We start from the raw sequence: 15,417 nt of genomic DNA on the forward strand, positions 1-15,417 counted from the left end.
ATTGGAATTTGATTTGGCAGAAGAATTAGTAAAGAGACAAATGATAGCATGGCCAAGAAACATCGGACATAACATAGAACTGGAGGACAGGGAAAGAGTGTGGGAAAATAATTATATTATGACAAAATCAGTGGTTTGTAAAGAGAACCAGTATAAAATGTGGTATAGATGGTATCTGGCACCTTCGTGGTGAGCGAAAATGAATTTGAACTTAAGTCCAACTTGTTGGAAATGCAAGCAGGCACAGGGCATTTTTCTCCATGTTTGGTGGCTTTGCCCAAAAAATTGGAAGTATTGGGGAAAAATAAGGATTTGGCTAATAGAAATAACATCGGGAAAAATAGAACTTAAACCAGAAATATTTTTACTAGGGATGATTAAAGAAAATTATAAGGAAGAAAGAAAGAATTTAATGCTACATATAGTCACTGCAGCCAGATTGGCGCTAGCTCAATTTTGGAAAACTGATCAACTACCAACAAACCAACTGATAATTCAAAAAATCTATAATTGTGTGGAAATGGATAAATTAACCTTCGAATTGAAAGATGAGGCAGACTCAAAATATTGTATAGTATGGAATAGATGGTACGATTGGATAACTCGGAGAAATGAGGGCAAATGCAAAATTCTGAATGATAACAAAAGAATTTTTAAAAAAATGCACCGTCAATAACAGAATGGATATGTGATCAAAGTCACTTTTTCTTTTGATGTAGTGTTGTTTATATTGATATATATGTGTTTTGTATACACATGGTGTATTATTTTGCTTTTATATGATTAATAAAGTTTTTTGTGAAACCATAATCAGACGAGAACAGAGGCGCCATTACGGGCTGGGAACTCAGAGGACATCTAAATTATTTCAGCATAAATCATGCAAGAACATGGCATGAATTATTGAATCGAGCTCTTGACTTTGTTCCAGGTTAAACAGGTTAAACAGTGACCAAAATCAGTTTAGGCCAGGCTGGATCCTCCAGGGTCATTTTGTGAGTGCGCCCGCAAAACCAGACTCCAGACTCCTCCCTATGTCCCTGGGTCCATCTCCCTGCTTTCCCCAGGCTCCCCTCTTGCCTTAAGAGCCCCAGACTGCCTTCTACCCCTCTTCCCTAACGCCCTTGTAGGAAGTTAGCACCCACCCCTCTCCTAGAAAAATGAAATATTCTAGGAAATATTAAAAAAGGGGCAGAATATCAGCCCCCCCCACCTTTCTCAATGGATCATTAAGGCCTGGGCCAGCCTATTCTACATAACAAAGATCTACGTCCTTCAGGCAGAGCCCTAGTAGGAATTGCCCAAAGCCCTTTCATTACATCATCACCCCGCAGGAGTCAACCAAGCCTAGGACACAGACAACCTACCAAGTTACCCCTGCATGGTCCCATGGGAGCCTGACCACCAATCAGAACACGAGCTCAAATTCAAATCCCAATAGAGGGTATAAATCTCTCTCTCTCTCTGCTCCATGTGCCTTTTTTGACCGGGATCTCAAGCCATGTGATCCTGTCCACCATTAAACCATCTTTCCCAATAGTCTCCATATATTCCAGTGTCTTTTTCCCCACTTGTAACTGAACCCAGATGGACATTTCTTCCAACACCCCCAAGCCCCCGCCCGCTCTCCCTGCCCCCCACCGAGAGACCAGACCAGGCGCAGTGCACACTAAACAGCTTTAATCAGCAGCAGGGCTGTCCCAGCAGACGATTACATGGCACCTCGGGGTGCTCCCAGTTGGGCAGAGAAGCCGCGAGAAATGGGGGAAAAGGCTTTGCGAAGGGGACAGCTGGGCATGAAGCCCCCCCCAAAATTCCCGAGCTTTGCGTTCCCGCGAAGGGCCGCCGGCAAGCTCAGGTTTCCTCCGAAAAGGAAGAGTTTCTTTCTATAATTAGGTTGACCACCAGCTTCAGGAACTCCTGGAAACTGACTTCCCCGTCGCCATTCTCGTCCACATCGCACATGATCTTGTCCACCCCCTCCGGATATTTCTGGGTCTGGAAAAAACAGAAACCGGACAAGGATTTGGAGTGCCGTTCGATTCCCCCGAGTCAAAGGATACCGGGCGGCAGTATTCCCCCCCCCGGTGCTCGTCCGTCTCCCTGACCTGTTTTCCCAGATTCCGACATGTAAAAATTCTAGTCCCACTTTGGCATGAAATCCGGCTGGGTGACTTTGGACCAATCACCAGGAGACTGGGAGTTCTAGTTTCCACCTTAGCCCTGAGAGACGATTGGTTGACTGGCCCAATTATCAGGATAGGGTGAGTTCTAGTCCCAGTTTAGCATGATAAGGCAGCTGGGTGACTTTGGGCCAAACACCAGGAGACTGGGAGTTCTAGTCCCACCTTAGAAGTTGAGCAGGGGTAGGACTAGTCAGAACAGAGGTGGAAGGGACCTTGGAGGTCTTCTAGTCCAGCCCTCTGCTCAAGCAGGAGATCCTAACCTACTCCTAGACCATTCCAGACACATGGCTGCCTTAGTCTCTTCTTAAAAACCTCCACAACTTCTGGTGGCAAGCGGTTCCACTGATGAATTCTTAGGAAATTCCTCCTTAGTTCTAGGTTGCTTCTCTCCGTGGTTAGTTTCCATCCGTTGCCTTCTGGTGCTTCGGAGAATAGGGAACCCCCCCCTCTTCTTTGGGGCGGCCCCTCAAATACGAGACTCCTGCCTTCTTGTCACCCCCTGGTCCTTCTCCCCTCCAGACTGGACTAGAAGACCTCCAGGGTCCCTTCCTCCTCTGTTTGTGACTGGTTTGAAGAGAAAAGGCGGAAATCCATCGGTCCTACCTCCAAGCCCAACTCCTTCTGCAGCAGCTGCTTCAGCTCCTTCTTGCTCAGCTTATCCTTGTCGCCTCCTTTGCTGGAGTACTGGTGGAAGACGGAGATGATGATCTCCATAGCCGTCTCCAATTGCCGTGGCATCCTGGGGCCTGCAGAGAGAGAGAGAGAGAGAGAGAGAGAGAGAAAGAAAGAGAGAGAGAGAGAGAGAAAGAGAGACAGAGAGAGAGAGAAAGAGAGAGACAGAGAGAGAGAGACGGAGGATGCTGAAGGCAACACACCTGTATTGCAAACATCCTGGGATGCTCTGTCTAAAGACCATCTTGGAGGGAGGGAGAAAACTCTTTCCTTCCTTTTTTTTCCTCCTTCCCTTCCCTCCACCTTTTATCTATCTATCTATTTATATTCCTTCCTTCCTCCCTCCCTCCCTCTCCTTCCTTCCTCCATTCCCTTCCATCCATTTATCTACCCATCACCTTCCTTTCTTCATACCATCCTTCCCTTCCATCTACCTATTTATCTATCTATCCATCTATCTATATTCCACACTCCCTCACACCTGTTTTCCTCCCCCTCCTTCCTTCCTTCCCTTCCATCTCTATTTATCTATTTATCCTTCTATCTATATTCCTCCCTCCCTCCCTCCCATCTTTTTTCCTTCCTTCCTTCCTTCCTTCCTTCCTTCCTTCCTTCCTCCCTTCCTTCCTCCCTCCATTCCCTTCCTACATATTTATTTATCCATCTATCTATATTCCTCCCTCTCTCCCACCTTTCCTCCCTCCCTCTCCTTCCTTCTTCCATTCCCTTCCATCCATTTATCTACCCATCTAGCTTCCTTCCTTCATACCTTCCTTCCCTTCCATCCACCTATCTATCCATTTATTTATATTCCTCCCTCCCACCTGTTTCGCTCCCTCCCTCTCCTTCCTTCCTTCCCTTCCAATGACCTATTTATCTATCTGTCCTTCTATCTATATTCCTCCCTCCCTCCCTCCCATCGTTTTTCTTTCCTTCCTTCCTTCCTTCCTTCCTTCCTTCCTTCCTTCCTTCCTTCCCTCCCTCTATCATCTTCCTTCCTTCCTTCCTTCCTTCCTTCCTTCCTTCCTCCCTTCCTTCCAACTCTGTTATTCTGCCATGCCCCGCTGGGATCCTCCGGCCATCAGCTGGCGTTCCTAGAGAGACTTGACTCTAAGCACTACACCGCGCTGCCTCTTAAGTAATCCGGGCTGCATTTCCTCCTGCGAACCTGCCCCGGCTTGCAGCCTGTGTCTGGCGGATGGGCAGCCTGGGAAAATGAGCGGCGGGCAGCCCAGGGGTGTCAAGGGCCAGCCATTGTGCCCAGGCGAGCACCAGGCGCCTCTGGGAGGGGACTCCAAGCCCCAACATCTGGAAGCCCAGAGAGGCCCCCTCTCCCGCACACCCCTCACAACAGCTGGCTGCGGTCCAGGATAAACCAGTTGGTCCCGCCAATCTGCATTGGGTGGGGCAGAAGCTGGCCTGGCACTTCCTTTTGGGTCTCTGCCGCTGAGACAATGGGGGGGCCGGGCTCATTTGGGGGGAGGATGGGGGCTTTGATGGAGGGGAGAAGGGTTGGGGAGGAGAAGGTGGGCTTGGGGTGATTGGAGTTGGTGGGATCTGGTGAGATTGTCTGTCTGTCTATCAACTAACTATCATCCATATCTATCTATCTATCTATCTATCTATCTATCTATCTATCTATCTATCTATCTATCTATCTATCTATCTATCTAACTATTTATCATCTCTATTATATTTTCTCATTTATATTATCAATTACATCTATCTATCTATCTATCTATCTATCTATCTATCTATCTATCTATCTATCTCTATATCATCTGTATTTTATTTTATCCAACTCCCAGAATCCCCCAACCAGCCTGCTTTCAGAGGGGTGGACTTCAACTCCCAGAATTCCCCCAGAGGGATTCAGACCCAACCAGATTCTTATTTCCCCCATCACAATAATCTGGAAACTCTAAAAAAAAAAATCTCCCTTGCAAACAGCCTCATTGTTCCAGATTCCGGATTCAGAGGTAGACTGCAGCTGAGGCTGGAGGTTCCTCGGATCGGCCACTAACCTGAGATATACAGCAGCCGGCAGCTTTTTCTGGGGGAACGTTCCCACAGGTGCTCTTTCCCTTCTCTCCTTCCACTCTCAGCCTGCAGCTAAAAAAAATTTAATTTAATTTAATTTAATTAATTCAATTTATATGCCGCCCCTCTCTGAAGACTCAGGGCGGCTGAGGAAGAAATTAATGCTAATTGTTTTTTTTTTAAGAAAGTAGCTGACTGGCAGCTTCACACCGCCAGTCTTAAAGGGCAAACTGCACGGATGTTTTCCCCACCTGTAACACTCTGTGTTGCAAAATGGAGCAGATCCGTATTTCCCAAGCTGCCTGTCTCCGAATATCAGAGAAATATTGTTGCCATCCACCATCCCTTCTCCAACGCTCCCTGAATCGAATCCAGGGAATCCTCGACTTACGACAGTTCATTTAGTGACCGTTTGAAGTTACAAGGGCACTGAAAAAAGTGACTGGTGACAGTTTTTTCACACTTAGGACCACTGCAGCATTCCCCACGGCAATCAAAATTCAGACGCCTGGCAACCGTCTCCTATTTATGACGGTCGCAGCGACCCCGGGATGCCCTTTTGCGATCTTCCAACGAGCCAAGTCCAGGGGGACTTAACAAGCGCAGTGACCCACTTAAAAGCTCCGGTAAGGAAGGTTGCAAAAGAGGGCAAAACCCACTTCACAAATGTCACAAGCTGCGGAAATTCGGGACTTCGTTCTAGTTGTAAGTCGAGGATTACCTGTCCGTCCAGGGAGGCTGCGGTCTCCGTGGCGGCCTCTCTCATCGAAGGGGTAACCGATACAAGAGACGAGGGATCGAGTGTCTCTGGCCAGCTCCACGTGGACAATGGCGTCCGTCCCCAGAGGCTGCTCAGATGACCGGCATGAAAAGGATTTTTGTAAATCTGAATAAAATAACCACAAAATTTGTACGGGAAGGAAAGTATAAGTATAAGTATAATTTTATTTCTATACCGCCCTTCTCCCGAAGGACTCAGGGCGGTGTACAGCCTATTTAAAAACACAAGACAAACATCAATTAAAAATTTAAAATTATTAAATAAATTCGGCTCAAAAAAAGGCAAGAATTAAATTAAATATACTGCAGGATGACAGAGCCAGAGGTGGATTTGGATTACAGGCATGGGAAACATATTATAAATCAACGGGTTTGACATGGATTAGGGAATGGGTGAATTTGAAAAATCAAAGATTGCTAACCTTGGAGGGACACGATTTGATGATGGGGTGGCACGCCTTCTTTTGGAACACCAGGAGCAAAACACGTAAGTATTTTTGCAATTATATATTAAGAGAATCATTAATTTATAAATGGCAGGAAATTAAAAGTAAACACTATATGAAAGTTCCTGGATGGCTATCCACAATGGAGGCGATGACACAGCCCAATACCTTGGCGATTCAAAGAATGGTAAGATATAATGAAATATTAGATCCCCAGGGAATATTAAAAACACAAGAAGAACTCGGAGAGCAAGGAATTCAGGTTGACCGGTGGCCCTATTTACAGATAAAAACAAGATAGAAAAAAGACCAAGAGGAAGGAGGAATGGAATTAAAACCAAATCGGTTGGATAAACTTTTAGAAGCCACGGAGGAAAAATTGATTTCAAACATTTATAAATATTTATTGGAATTTGATTTGGCAGAAGAATTAGTAAAGAAACAAATGATAGCATGGCCAAGAAACATCGGACATAACATAGAACTGGAGGACCGGGAAAGAGTGTGGGAAAATAATTATATTATGACAAAATCAGTGGTTTGTAAAGAGAACCAGTATAAAATGTGGTATAGATGGTATCTGGCACCTTCGTGGTGAGCGAAAATGAATTTGAACTTAAGTCCAACTTGCTGGAAATGCAAGCAGGCACAGGGCACTTTTCTCCATGTTTGGTGGCTTTGCCCAAAAAATTGGAAGTATTGGGGAAAAATAAGGATTTGGCTAATAGAAATAACATCGGGAAAAATAGAACTTAAACCAGAAATATTTTTACTAGGGATGATTAAAGAAAATTATAAGAAAGAAAGAAAGAATTTAATGCTACATATAGTCACTGCAGCCAGATTGGCGCTAGCTCAATTTTGGAAAACTGATCAACTACCAACAAACCAACTGATAATTCAAAAAATCTATAATTGTGTGGAAATGGATAAATTAACCTTCGAATTGAAAGATGAGGCAGACTCAAAATATTGTATAGTATGGAATAGATGGTACGATTGGATAACTCGGAGAAATGAGGGCAAATGCAAAATTCTGAATGATAACAAAAGAATTTTTAAAAAAATGCATCGTCAATAACAGAATGGATATGTGATCAAAGTCACTTTTTCTTTTGATGTAGTGTTGTTTATATTGATATATATGTGTTTTGTATACACATGGTGTATTATTTTGCTTTTATATGATTAATAAAGTTTTTTGTGAAACCATAATCAGACGAGAACAGAGGCGCCATTACGGGCTGGGAACTCAGAGGACATCTAAATTATTTCAGCATAAATCATGCAAGAACATGGCATGAATTATTGAATCGAGCTCTTGACTTTGTTCCAGGTTAAACAGGTTAAACAGTGACCAAAATCAGTTTAGGCCAGGCTGGATCCTCCAGGGCCATTTTGTGAGTGCGCCCGCAAAACCAGACTCCAGACTCCTCCCTATGTCCCTGGGTCCATCTCCCTGCTTTCCCCAGGCTCCCCTCTTGCCTTAAGAGCCCCAGACTGCCTTCTACCCCTCTTCCCTAACGCCCTTGTAGGAAGTTAGCACCCACTCCTCTCCTAGAAAAATGAAATATTCTAGGAAATATTAAAAAAGGGGCAGAATATCAGCCCCCCCCACCTTTCTCAATGGATCATTAAGGCCTGGGCCAGCCTATTCTACATAACAAAGATCTACGTCCTTCAGGCAGAGCCCTAGTAGGAATTGCCCAAAGCCCTTTCATTACATCATCACCCCGCAGGAGTCAACCAAGCCTAGGACACAGACAACCTACCAAGTTACCCCTGCATGGTCCCATGGGAGCCTGACCACCAATCAGAACACGAGCTCAAATTCAAATCCCAACAGAGGGTATAAATCTCTCTCTCATGTGCCTTTTTTGACCGGGATCTCAAGCCATGTGATCCTGTCCACCATTAAACCATCTTTCCCAATAGTCTCCATATATTCCAGTGTCTTTTTCCCCACTTGTAACTGAACCCAGATGGACATTTCTTCCAACACCCCCAAGCCCCCCCCCGCTCTCCCTGCCCCCCCTACCCCCCACCGAGAGACCAGACCAGGCGCAGTGCACACTAAACAGCTTTAATCAGCAGCAGGGCTGTCCCAGCAGACAATTACATGGCACCTCGGGGTGCTCCCAGTTGGGCAGAGAAGCCGCGAGAAACGGGGGAAAAGGCGTTGCGAAGGGGACAGCTGGGCTTGAAGCCCCCCCCAAAACTCCCGAGCTTTGCGTTCCCGCTAAGGGCCACCGGCAAGCTCAGGTTTCCTCCGAAAAGGAAGGGTTTCTTGTTATAAGTACGGTGACCGCCAGGTTCACGAACTCCTGGAAACTGACTTGCCCGTCGCCGTTCTTGTCCAGATCGCACATGATCTTGTCCACCCCCTCCGGATATTTCTGGGTCTGGAAAAAACAGAAACCGGACAAGGATTTGGAGTGCCGTTCGATTCCCCCGAGTCAAAGGATACCGGGCGGCGGTATTCTCCCCCCCCGGTGCTCGTCCGTCTCCCTGACCTGTTTTCCCAGATTCCGACATGTAAAAATTCTAGTCCCACTTTGGCATGAAAAGCGGCTGGGTGACTTTGGACCAAACACCAGGAGACTGGGAGTTCTGGCTGACTGGCTGACAGTAGGCCCATCACTAGGAGACTGGGAGTTCTAGTTTCCACCTTAGCCCCGAAAGACGATTGGTTGACTGGCCCAATTATCAGGAGAGGGTGAGTTCTAGTCCCAGTTTAGCATGATAAGGCAGCTGGGTGACTTGGGGCCAATCACCAGGAGACTGGGAGTTCTAGTCCCACCTTAGAAGTTGAGCAGGGGTAGGACTAGTCAGAAGAGAGCTGGGAGGGGCCTGGGAGGTCTTCTAGTCCAGCCCTCTGCTCAAGCAGGAGATCCTAACCTACTCCTAGATCATTCCAGACACATGGCTGCCTTAGTCTCTTCTTAAAAACCTCCACAACTTCTGGTGGCAAGCGGTTCCACTGATGAATTCTTAGGAAATTCCTCCTTAGTTCTAGGTTGCTTCTCTCCGTGGTTAGTTTCCATCCGCTGCCTTCTGGTGCTTCAGAGAGTAGAGAAACCCCCCCCTCTTCTTTGGGGCGGCCCCTCAAATACGAGTCTCCTGCCATCTTGTCACCCCCTGGTCCTTCTCCCCTCCAGACTGGACTAGAAGACCTCCAGGGTCCCTTCCTCCTCTGTTTGTGACTGGTTTGAAGAGAAAAGGCGGAAATCCATCGGTCCTACCTCCAAGCCCAACTCCTTCTGCAGCAGCTGCTTCAGCTCCTTCTTGCTCAGCTTATCCTTGTCGCCTCCTTTGCTGGAGTACTGGTGGAAGACGGAGATGATGATCTCCATAGCCGTCTCCAATTGCCGTGGCATCCTGGGGCCTGCAGAGAGAGAGAGAGAGAGAGAGAGAGAGAAAGAGAGAGAGAGAGAGAGAGAGAGACAGAGAGAAAGAGAGACAGAGAGACAGAGAGAGACAGAGAGAGAGAAAGAGAGAGAGAGAGAGAGAGAGAGAGAAAGAGAGACAGAGAGAGAGAGAGAGACAGAGAGAGAGAAAGAGAGAGAGAGAGAGAGAGAGAAAGAGAGAGAGAGAAAGAGAGAGAGAGAAAGAGAGACAGAGAGACAGAGAGAGAGAGAGAGAAAGAGAGAGAGAGAGAGAGAGAGAGAAAGAGAGAGAGAGAAAGAGAGACAGAGAGACAGAGAGAGAGAGAGAGAGAGAGAGAGAGAGAGAGAGAGAGAGAGAGAAAGAGAGACAGAGAGAGAGAGACGGAGGATGCTGAAGGTAACACACCTGTATTGCAAACATCCTGGGATGCTCTGTCTAAAGACCATCTTGGAGGGAGGGAGAAAACTCTTTCCTTTCTTTTCTTTCCTCCTTTCTTTCCCTCCACCTTTTATCTATCTATCTATTTATATTCCTTCCTTCCTCCCTCCCTCCCTCTCCTTCCTTCCTTCCTTCCCTTCCATCTACCTATTTATCTATCCATCTATATTCCTCCCACCTACCTCTTTTCCCCCCTCCCGCTCCTTCCTCCATTCCCTTCCATCCATTTATCTACCCATCACCTTCCTTTCATACCTTCCTTCCCTTCCATCTACCTATTTATCTATCTATCCATCTATCTATATTCCTCCCACCCTCCCTTCCTCCCTCTCCTTCCTTCCTTCCCTTCCATCTACCTATTTATTTATCTATCTATCCATCTATCTATCTATATTCCTCCCTCCCTCACACCTGTTTTCCTCCCTTCCTTCCCTTCCATCTCTATTTATCTATTTGTCCTTCTATCTATATTCCTCCCTCCCTCCCATCTTTTTTCCTTCCTTCCTTCCTCCATTCCCTTCCTACATATTTATTTATCCATCTATCTATATTGCTCCCTCTCTCCCACCTTTCCTCCCTCCCTCTCCTTCCTTCTTCCATTCCCTTCCATCCATTTATCTACCCATCTAGCTTCCTTCCTTCATACCTTCCTTCCCTTCCATCCACCTATCTATCCATTTATTTATATTCCTCCCTCCCACCTGTTTCCCTCCCTCCCTCTCCTTCCTTCCTTCCCTTCCAATGACCTATTTATCTATCTGTCCTTCTATCTATATTCCTCCCTCCCTCCCTCCCATCGTTTTTCTTTCCTTCCTTCCTTCCTTCCTTCCTTCCTTTCCTTCCTTCCTTCCTTCCCTCTATCATCTTCCTTCCTTCCTTCCTCCCTTCCTTCCTTCCTTCCCTCTATCATCTTCCTTCCTTCCTTCCTTCCTTCCTTCCTTCCTTCCTTCCTTCCCTCTATCATCTTCCTTCCTTCCTTCCTCCCTTCCTTCCTTTCCTTCCTTCCTTCCTTCCTTCCCTCTATCATCTTCCTTCCTTCCTTCCTCCCTTCCTTCCTTCCTTCCCTCTATCATCTTCCTTCCTTCCTTCCTTCCTTCCTTCCTTCCTTCCTTCCCTCTATCACCTCCTTTCTTTCTTCCTTCCTTCCTTCCTTCCAACTCTGTTATTCTGCCATGCCCTGCTGGGATCCTCCGGCCATCAGCTGGCGTTCCTAGATAGACTTGACTCTAAGCACTACACCACGCTGCCTCTTAAGTCATCCGGGCTGCATTTCCTCCTGCGAACCTGCCCCGGCTTGCACCCTGTGTCTGGCGGGTGGGCATCCTGGGAAAATGAGCGGCGGGCAGCCCAGGTGTATCAAGGGTGAGCGGGCGTGCCCAGGCGAGCACCAGGCGCCTCTGGGAGGGGACTCCAAGCCCCAACATCTGGAAGCCCAGAGAGGCCCCCTCTCCCGCACCCCCCTCGCAGCAGCTGGCTGCGGTCCAGGATAAACCAGTTGGTCCCGCCAATCTGCATTGGGTGGGGCAGAAGCTGGCCTGGCACTTTCCTTTTGGGTCTCTGCCGCTGAGACAATGGGGGGGCTGGGCTCATTTGGGGGGAGGATGGGGGCTTTGATGGAGGGGAGAAGGGTTGGGGAGGAGAAGGTGGGCTTGGGGTGATTGGAGTTGGTGGGATCTGGTGAGATTGTCTGTCTGTCTATCAACTTAACTATCATCCCTATCTATCTATCTATCTATCTATCTATCTATCTATCTATCTATCATCTCTATTATATTTTCTCATTTATATTATCAATTACATCTCTCTCTCTCTCTCTCTCTCTCTCTCTCTCTCTCTCTCTATCTCTATATCATCTCTATTATATTTTCTCATTTATATTATCAATTACATCTCTCTCTATCTATGTATCTATATCATCTCTATTATATTTTCTCATTTATATTATTACATCTATCTATCTATTTTTCTATCTATCTATCTATCTCTCTATCTATCTCTCTATCTATGTATCTATCTCTGTATCATCTCTATTATATTTTCTCATTTATATTATTACCCCCCCTCTCTCTATCTATCTCTCTATGTATCTATCTCTATATCATCTCTATTATATTTTCTCATTTATATTATCAATTACATCTCTCTCTCTCTCTCTCTCTCTATGTATCTATCTCTATATCATCTCTATTATATTTTCTCATTTATATTATCAATTACATCTATCTATCTATCTATTTTCTATCTATCTCTATATCATCTGTATTATATTTTCTCCAACTCCCAGAGTCCCCCAACCAGACTGCTTTCAGAGGGATGGACTTCACCTCCCAGAATTCCCCCAGAGGGATTCAGACCCAACCAGATTCTTATTTCCCCCATCACAATAATCTGGGAACTCTAAAAAAAAAAAAAAATCTCCCTTGCAAACAGCCTCATTGTTCCAGATTCCGGATTCAGAGGTAGACTGCAACTGAGGCTGGAGGTTCCTCGGATCGGCCACTAACCTGAGATATACAGCAGCCGGCAGCTTTTTCTGGGAGAACGTTCCCACAGGTGCTCTTTCCCTCCTCTCCTTCCACTCTCAGCCTGCAACTAATAAAAAGGGAAGAAATTTATGCTAATTGTATGTGTGTGTTTTTTTTAGAAAGTACATTTTGTGACTCAGCTCCACATCACAAGTCATAATGGGAGAAATGCACCTTTTTTGTTTTCCTGTAACACTCTGTGGTGCCAAGTTGGGCAGATCCGTATTTCCCAAGCTGCCTGTCTCCGAATATTTTATCTGCTTTTAATCAGGCTGTATACCGCCCTGAGTCCTTCGGGAGGAGGGCAGTATAGAAATAAAATAAAATAAAATAAAATAATAAAATAAAATAAAATAATAAAATAAAATAAAATAAAATAAATAAAATAAAATAAAATAAAATAAAATAAAATAAAATAAAATAAAATAAAATAAAATAAATATCAGAGAAATATTGCTGCCATCCGCCATCCCTTCTCCAACCCTCCCTGAATCGAATCCAGGGAATCCTTGACTTATGACAGTTCATTTAGTGACCGTTTGAAGTTACAAGGGCACTGAAAAAAGTGACTTGTGACAGTTTTTTCACACTTGGGACAACTGCAGCATTCCCCACGGCGATCAAAATTCAGACGCCTGGCAACCGTCTCCTATTTATGACGGTTGCAGCGACCCCGGGATCCCCTTTTTCGACTTTCCGACGAGCCAAGTCCAGGGGGACTTAACAAGCGCAGTGACCCACTTAAAAGCTCCGGTAAGGAAGGTTGCAAAAGAGGGCAAAACCCACTTCACAAACGTCACAAGCTGCGGAAATTCGGGACTTCGTTCTAGTTGTAAGTCGAGGATTAACTGTCCGTCCAGGGAGGCTGCGGTCTCCGTGGCGGCCTCTCTCATCGAAGGGGTAACCGATACAAGAGACGAGGGATCGAGTGTCTCTGGCCAGCTCCGCGTGGACAATGGCGTCCGTCCCCAGAGGCTGCTCAGATGACCGGCATGAAAAGGATTTTTGTAAATCTGGATAAAATAACCAATTTTATCTCCCGAAGGACTCAGGGCGGTGTACAGCCTATTTAAAAACACAAGACAAACATCAATTAAAAATTTAAAATTATTAAATAAATTCGGCTCAAAAAAAGGCAAGAATTAAATTAAGTATACTGCAGGATGACAGAGCCAGAGGTGGATTTGGATTACAGGCATGGGAAACATATTATAAAGCAACGGGTTTGACATGGATTAGGGAATGGGTGAATTTGAAAAATCAAAGATTGCTAACCTTGGAGGGACACGATTTGATGATGGGGTGGCACGCCTTCTTTTGGAACACCAGGAGCAAAACACGTAAGTATTTTTGCAATTATATATTAAGAGAATCATTCATTCATACATGGCAAGAAATTAAAAGTAAACACTATATGAAAGTTCCTGGTTGGTTATTCACAATGGAGGCGATGACACACCCCAATACCTTGGCGATTCAAAGAATGGTAAGATATAATGAAATATTAGATCCCCAGGGAATATTAAAAACACAAGAAGAACTCGGAGAGCAAGGAATTCAGATTGACCGGTGGCCCTATTTACAGATAAAAACAAGGTAGAAAAAAGACCAAGAGGAAGGAGGAATGGAATTAAAACCAAATTGGTTGGATAAACTTTTAGAAGCCACGGAGGAAAAATTGATTTCAAACATTTATAAATATTTATTGGAATTTGATTTGGCAGAAGAATTAGTAAAGAGACAAATGATAGCATGGCCAAGAAACATCGGACATAACATAGAACTGGAGGACAGGGAAAGAGTGTGGGAAAATAATTATATTATGACAAAATCAGTGGTTTGTAAAGAGAACCAGTATAAAATGTGGTATAGATGGTATCTGGCAGCTTCGTGGTGAGCGAAAATGAATTTGAACTTAAGTCCAACTTGCTGGAAATGCAAGCAGGCACAGGGCACTTTTCTCCATGTTTGGTGGCTTTGCCCAAAAAATTGGAAGTATTGGGGAAAAATAAGGATTTGGCTAATAGAAATAACATCGGGAAAAATAGAACTTAAACCAGAAATATTTTTACTAGGGATGATTAAAGAAAATTATAAGAAAGAAAGAAAGAATTTAATGCTACATATAGTCACTGCAGCCAGATTGGCGCTAGCTCAATTTTGGAAAACTGATCAACTACCAACAAACCAACTGATAATTCAAAAAATCTATAATTCTGTGGAAATGGATAAATTAACCTTCGAATTGAAAGATGAGGCAGACTCAAAATATTGTATAGTATGGAATAGATGGTACGATTGGATAACTCGGAGAAATGAGGGCAAATGCAAAATTCTGAATGATAACAAAATTTTTTTTTAAAAAATGCACCGTCAATAACAGAATGGATATGTGATCAAAGTCACTTTTTCTTTTGATGTAGTGTTGTTTATATTGATATATATGTGTTTTGTATACACATGGTGTATTATTTTGCTTTTATATGATTAATAAAGTTTTTTGTGAAACCATAATCAGACGAGAACAGAGGCGCCATTACGGGCTGGGAACTCAGAGGACATCTAAATTATTTCAGCATAAATCATGCAAGAACATGGCATGAATTATTGAATCGAGCTCTTGACTTTGTTCCAGGTTAAACAGGTTAAACAGTGACCAAAATCAGTTTAGGCCAGGCTGGATCCTCCAGGGCCATTTTGTGAGTGCGCCCGCAAAACCAGACTCCAGACTCCTCCCTATGTCCCTGGGTCCATCTCCCTGCTTTCCCCAGGCTCCCCTCTTGCCTTAAGAGCCCCAGACTGCCTTCTACCCCTCTTCCCTAACGCCCTTGTAGGAAGTTAGCACCCACCCCTCTCCTAGAAAAATGAAATATTCTAGGAAATATTTAAAAAGGGGCAGAATATCAGCCCCCCCCACCTTTCTCAATGGATCATTAAGGCCTG

At 44.9% G+C, this 15,417-nt stretch overlaps 2 protein-coding genes across 5 annotated transcripts in view; both read right to left on the minus strand.

The window, feature by feature from the left end:
- Window positions 1-1,665: 1,665 nt before the first annotated feature.
- The window catches only part of LOC132709125 (protein S100-A1-like), an 83,715-nt gene continuing 69,963 nt past the window's right edge, over window positions 1,666-15,417 (minus strand). Inside the window, exons 1-8 of one of the 4 annotated variants that reach the window (XM_087880720.1) lie at window positions 13,261-13,380; window positions 12,454-12,541; window positions 9,367-9,509; window positions 8,461-8,526; window positions 5,620-5,784; window positions 4,883-4,970; window positions 2,790-2,932; window positions 1,666-1,998 (exon numbers count right to left, since the gene is read on the minus strand). In XM_087880720.1, coding sequence (XP_087736846.1) covers window positions 1,855-1,998; window positions 2,790-2,932; window positions 4,883-4,970; window positions 5,620-5,784; window positions 8,461-8,526; window positions 9,367-9,501 — 741 coding nt within the window. In that variant the 5' untranslated portion in view covers window positions 9,502-9,509; window positions 12,454-12,541; window positions 13,261-13,380 and the 3' untranslated portion in view covers window positions 1,666-1,854. Of the gene's footprint in view, window positions 1,999-2,789; window positions 2,933-4,882; window positions 4,971-5,619; window positions 5,785-8,191; window positions 8,527-9,366; window positions 9,510-11,072; window positions 11,512-12,453; window positions 12,542-13,260; window positions 13,381-15,417 lie in introns of those variants that run through there. The other 3 variants (XM_087880722.1, XM_087880721.1, XM_087880719.1) reach the window with 3 other exon arrangements.
- The window catches only part of LOC132709124 (uncharacterized), an 11,511-nt gene continuing 9,585 nt past the window's right edge, over window positions 13,492-15,417 (minus strand). Inside the window, exon 5 of the mRNA XM_087880723.1 lies at window positions 13,492-13,539. Within this exon, the coding sequence (XP_087736849.1) occupies window positions 13,507-13,539 (33 nt within the window). The 3' untranslated portion in view covers window positions 13,492-13,506. The remainder of the gene's footprint in view (window positions 13,540-15,417) is intronic.

The sequence above is a fragment of the Pantherophis guttatus genome, chromosome 18, assembly GCF_059756535.1.
Source record: "Pantherophis guttatus breed Tessera chromosome 18, ASM5975653v1, whole genome shotgun sequence".
In the NCBI taxonomy this organism is placed as follows: domain Eukaryota; kingdom Metazoa; phylum Chordata; class Lepidosauria; order Squamata; family Colubridae; genus Pantherophis; species Pantherophis guttatus.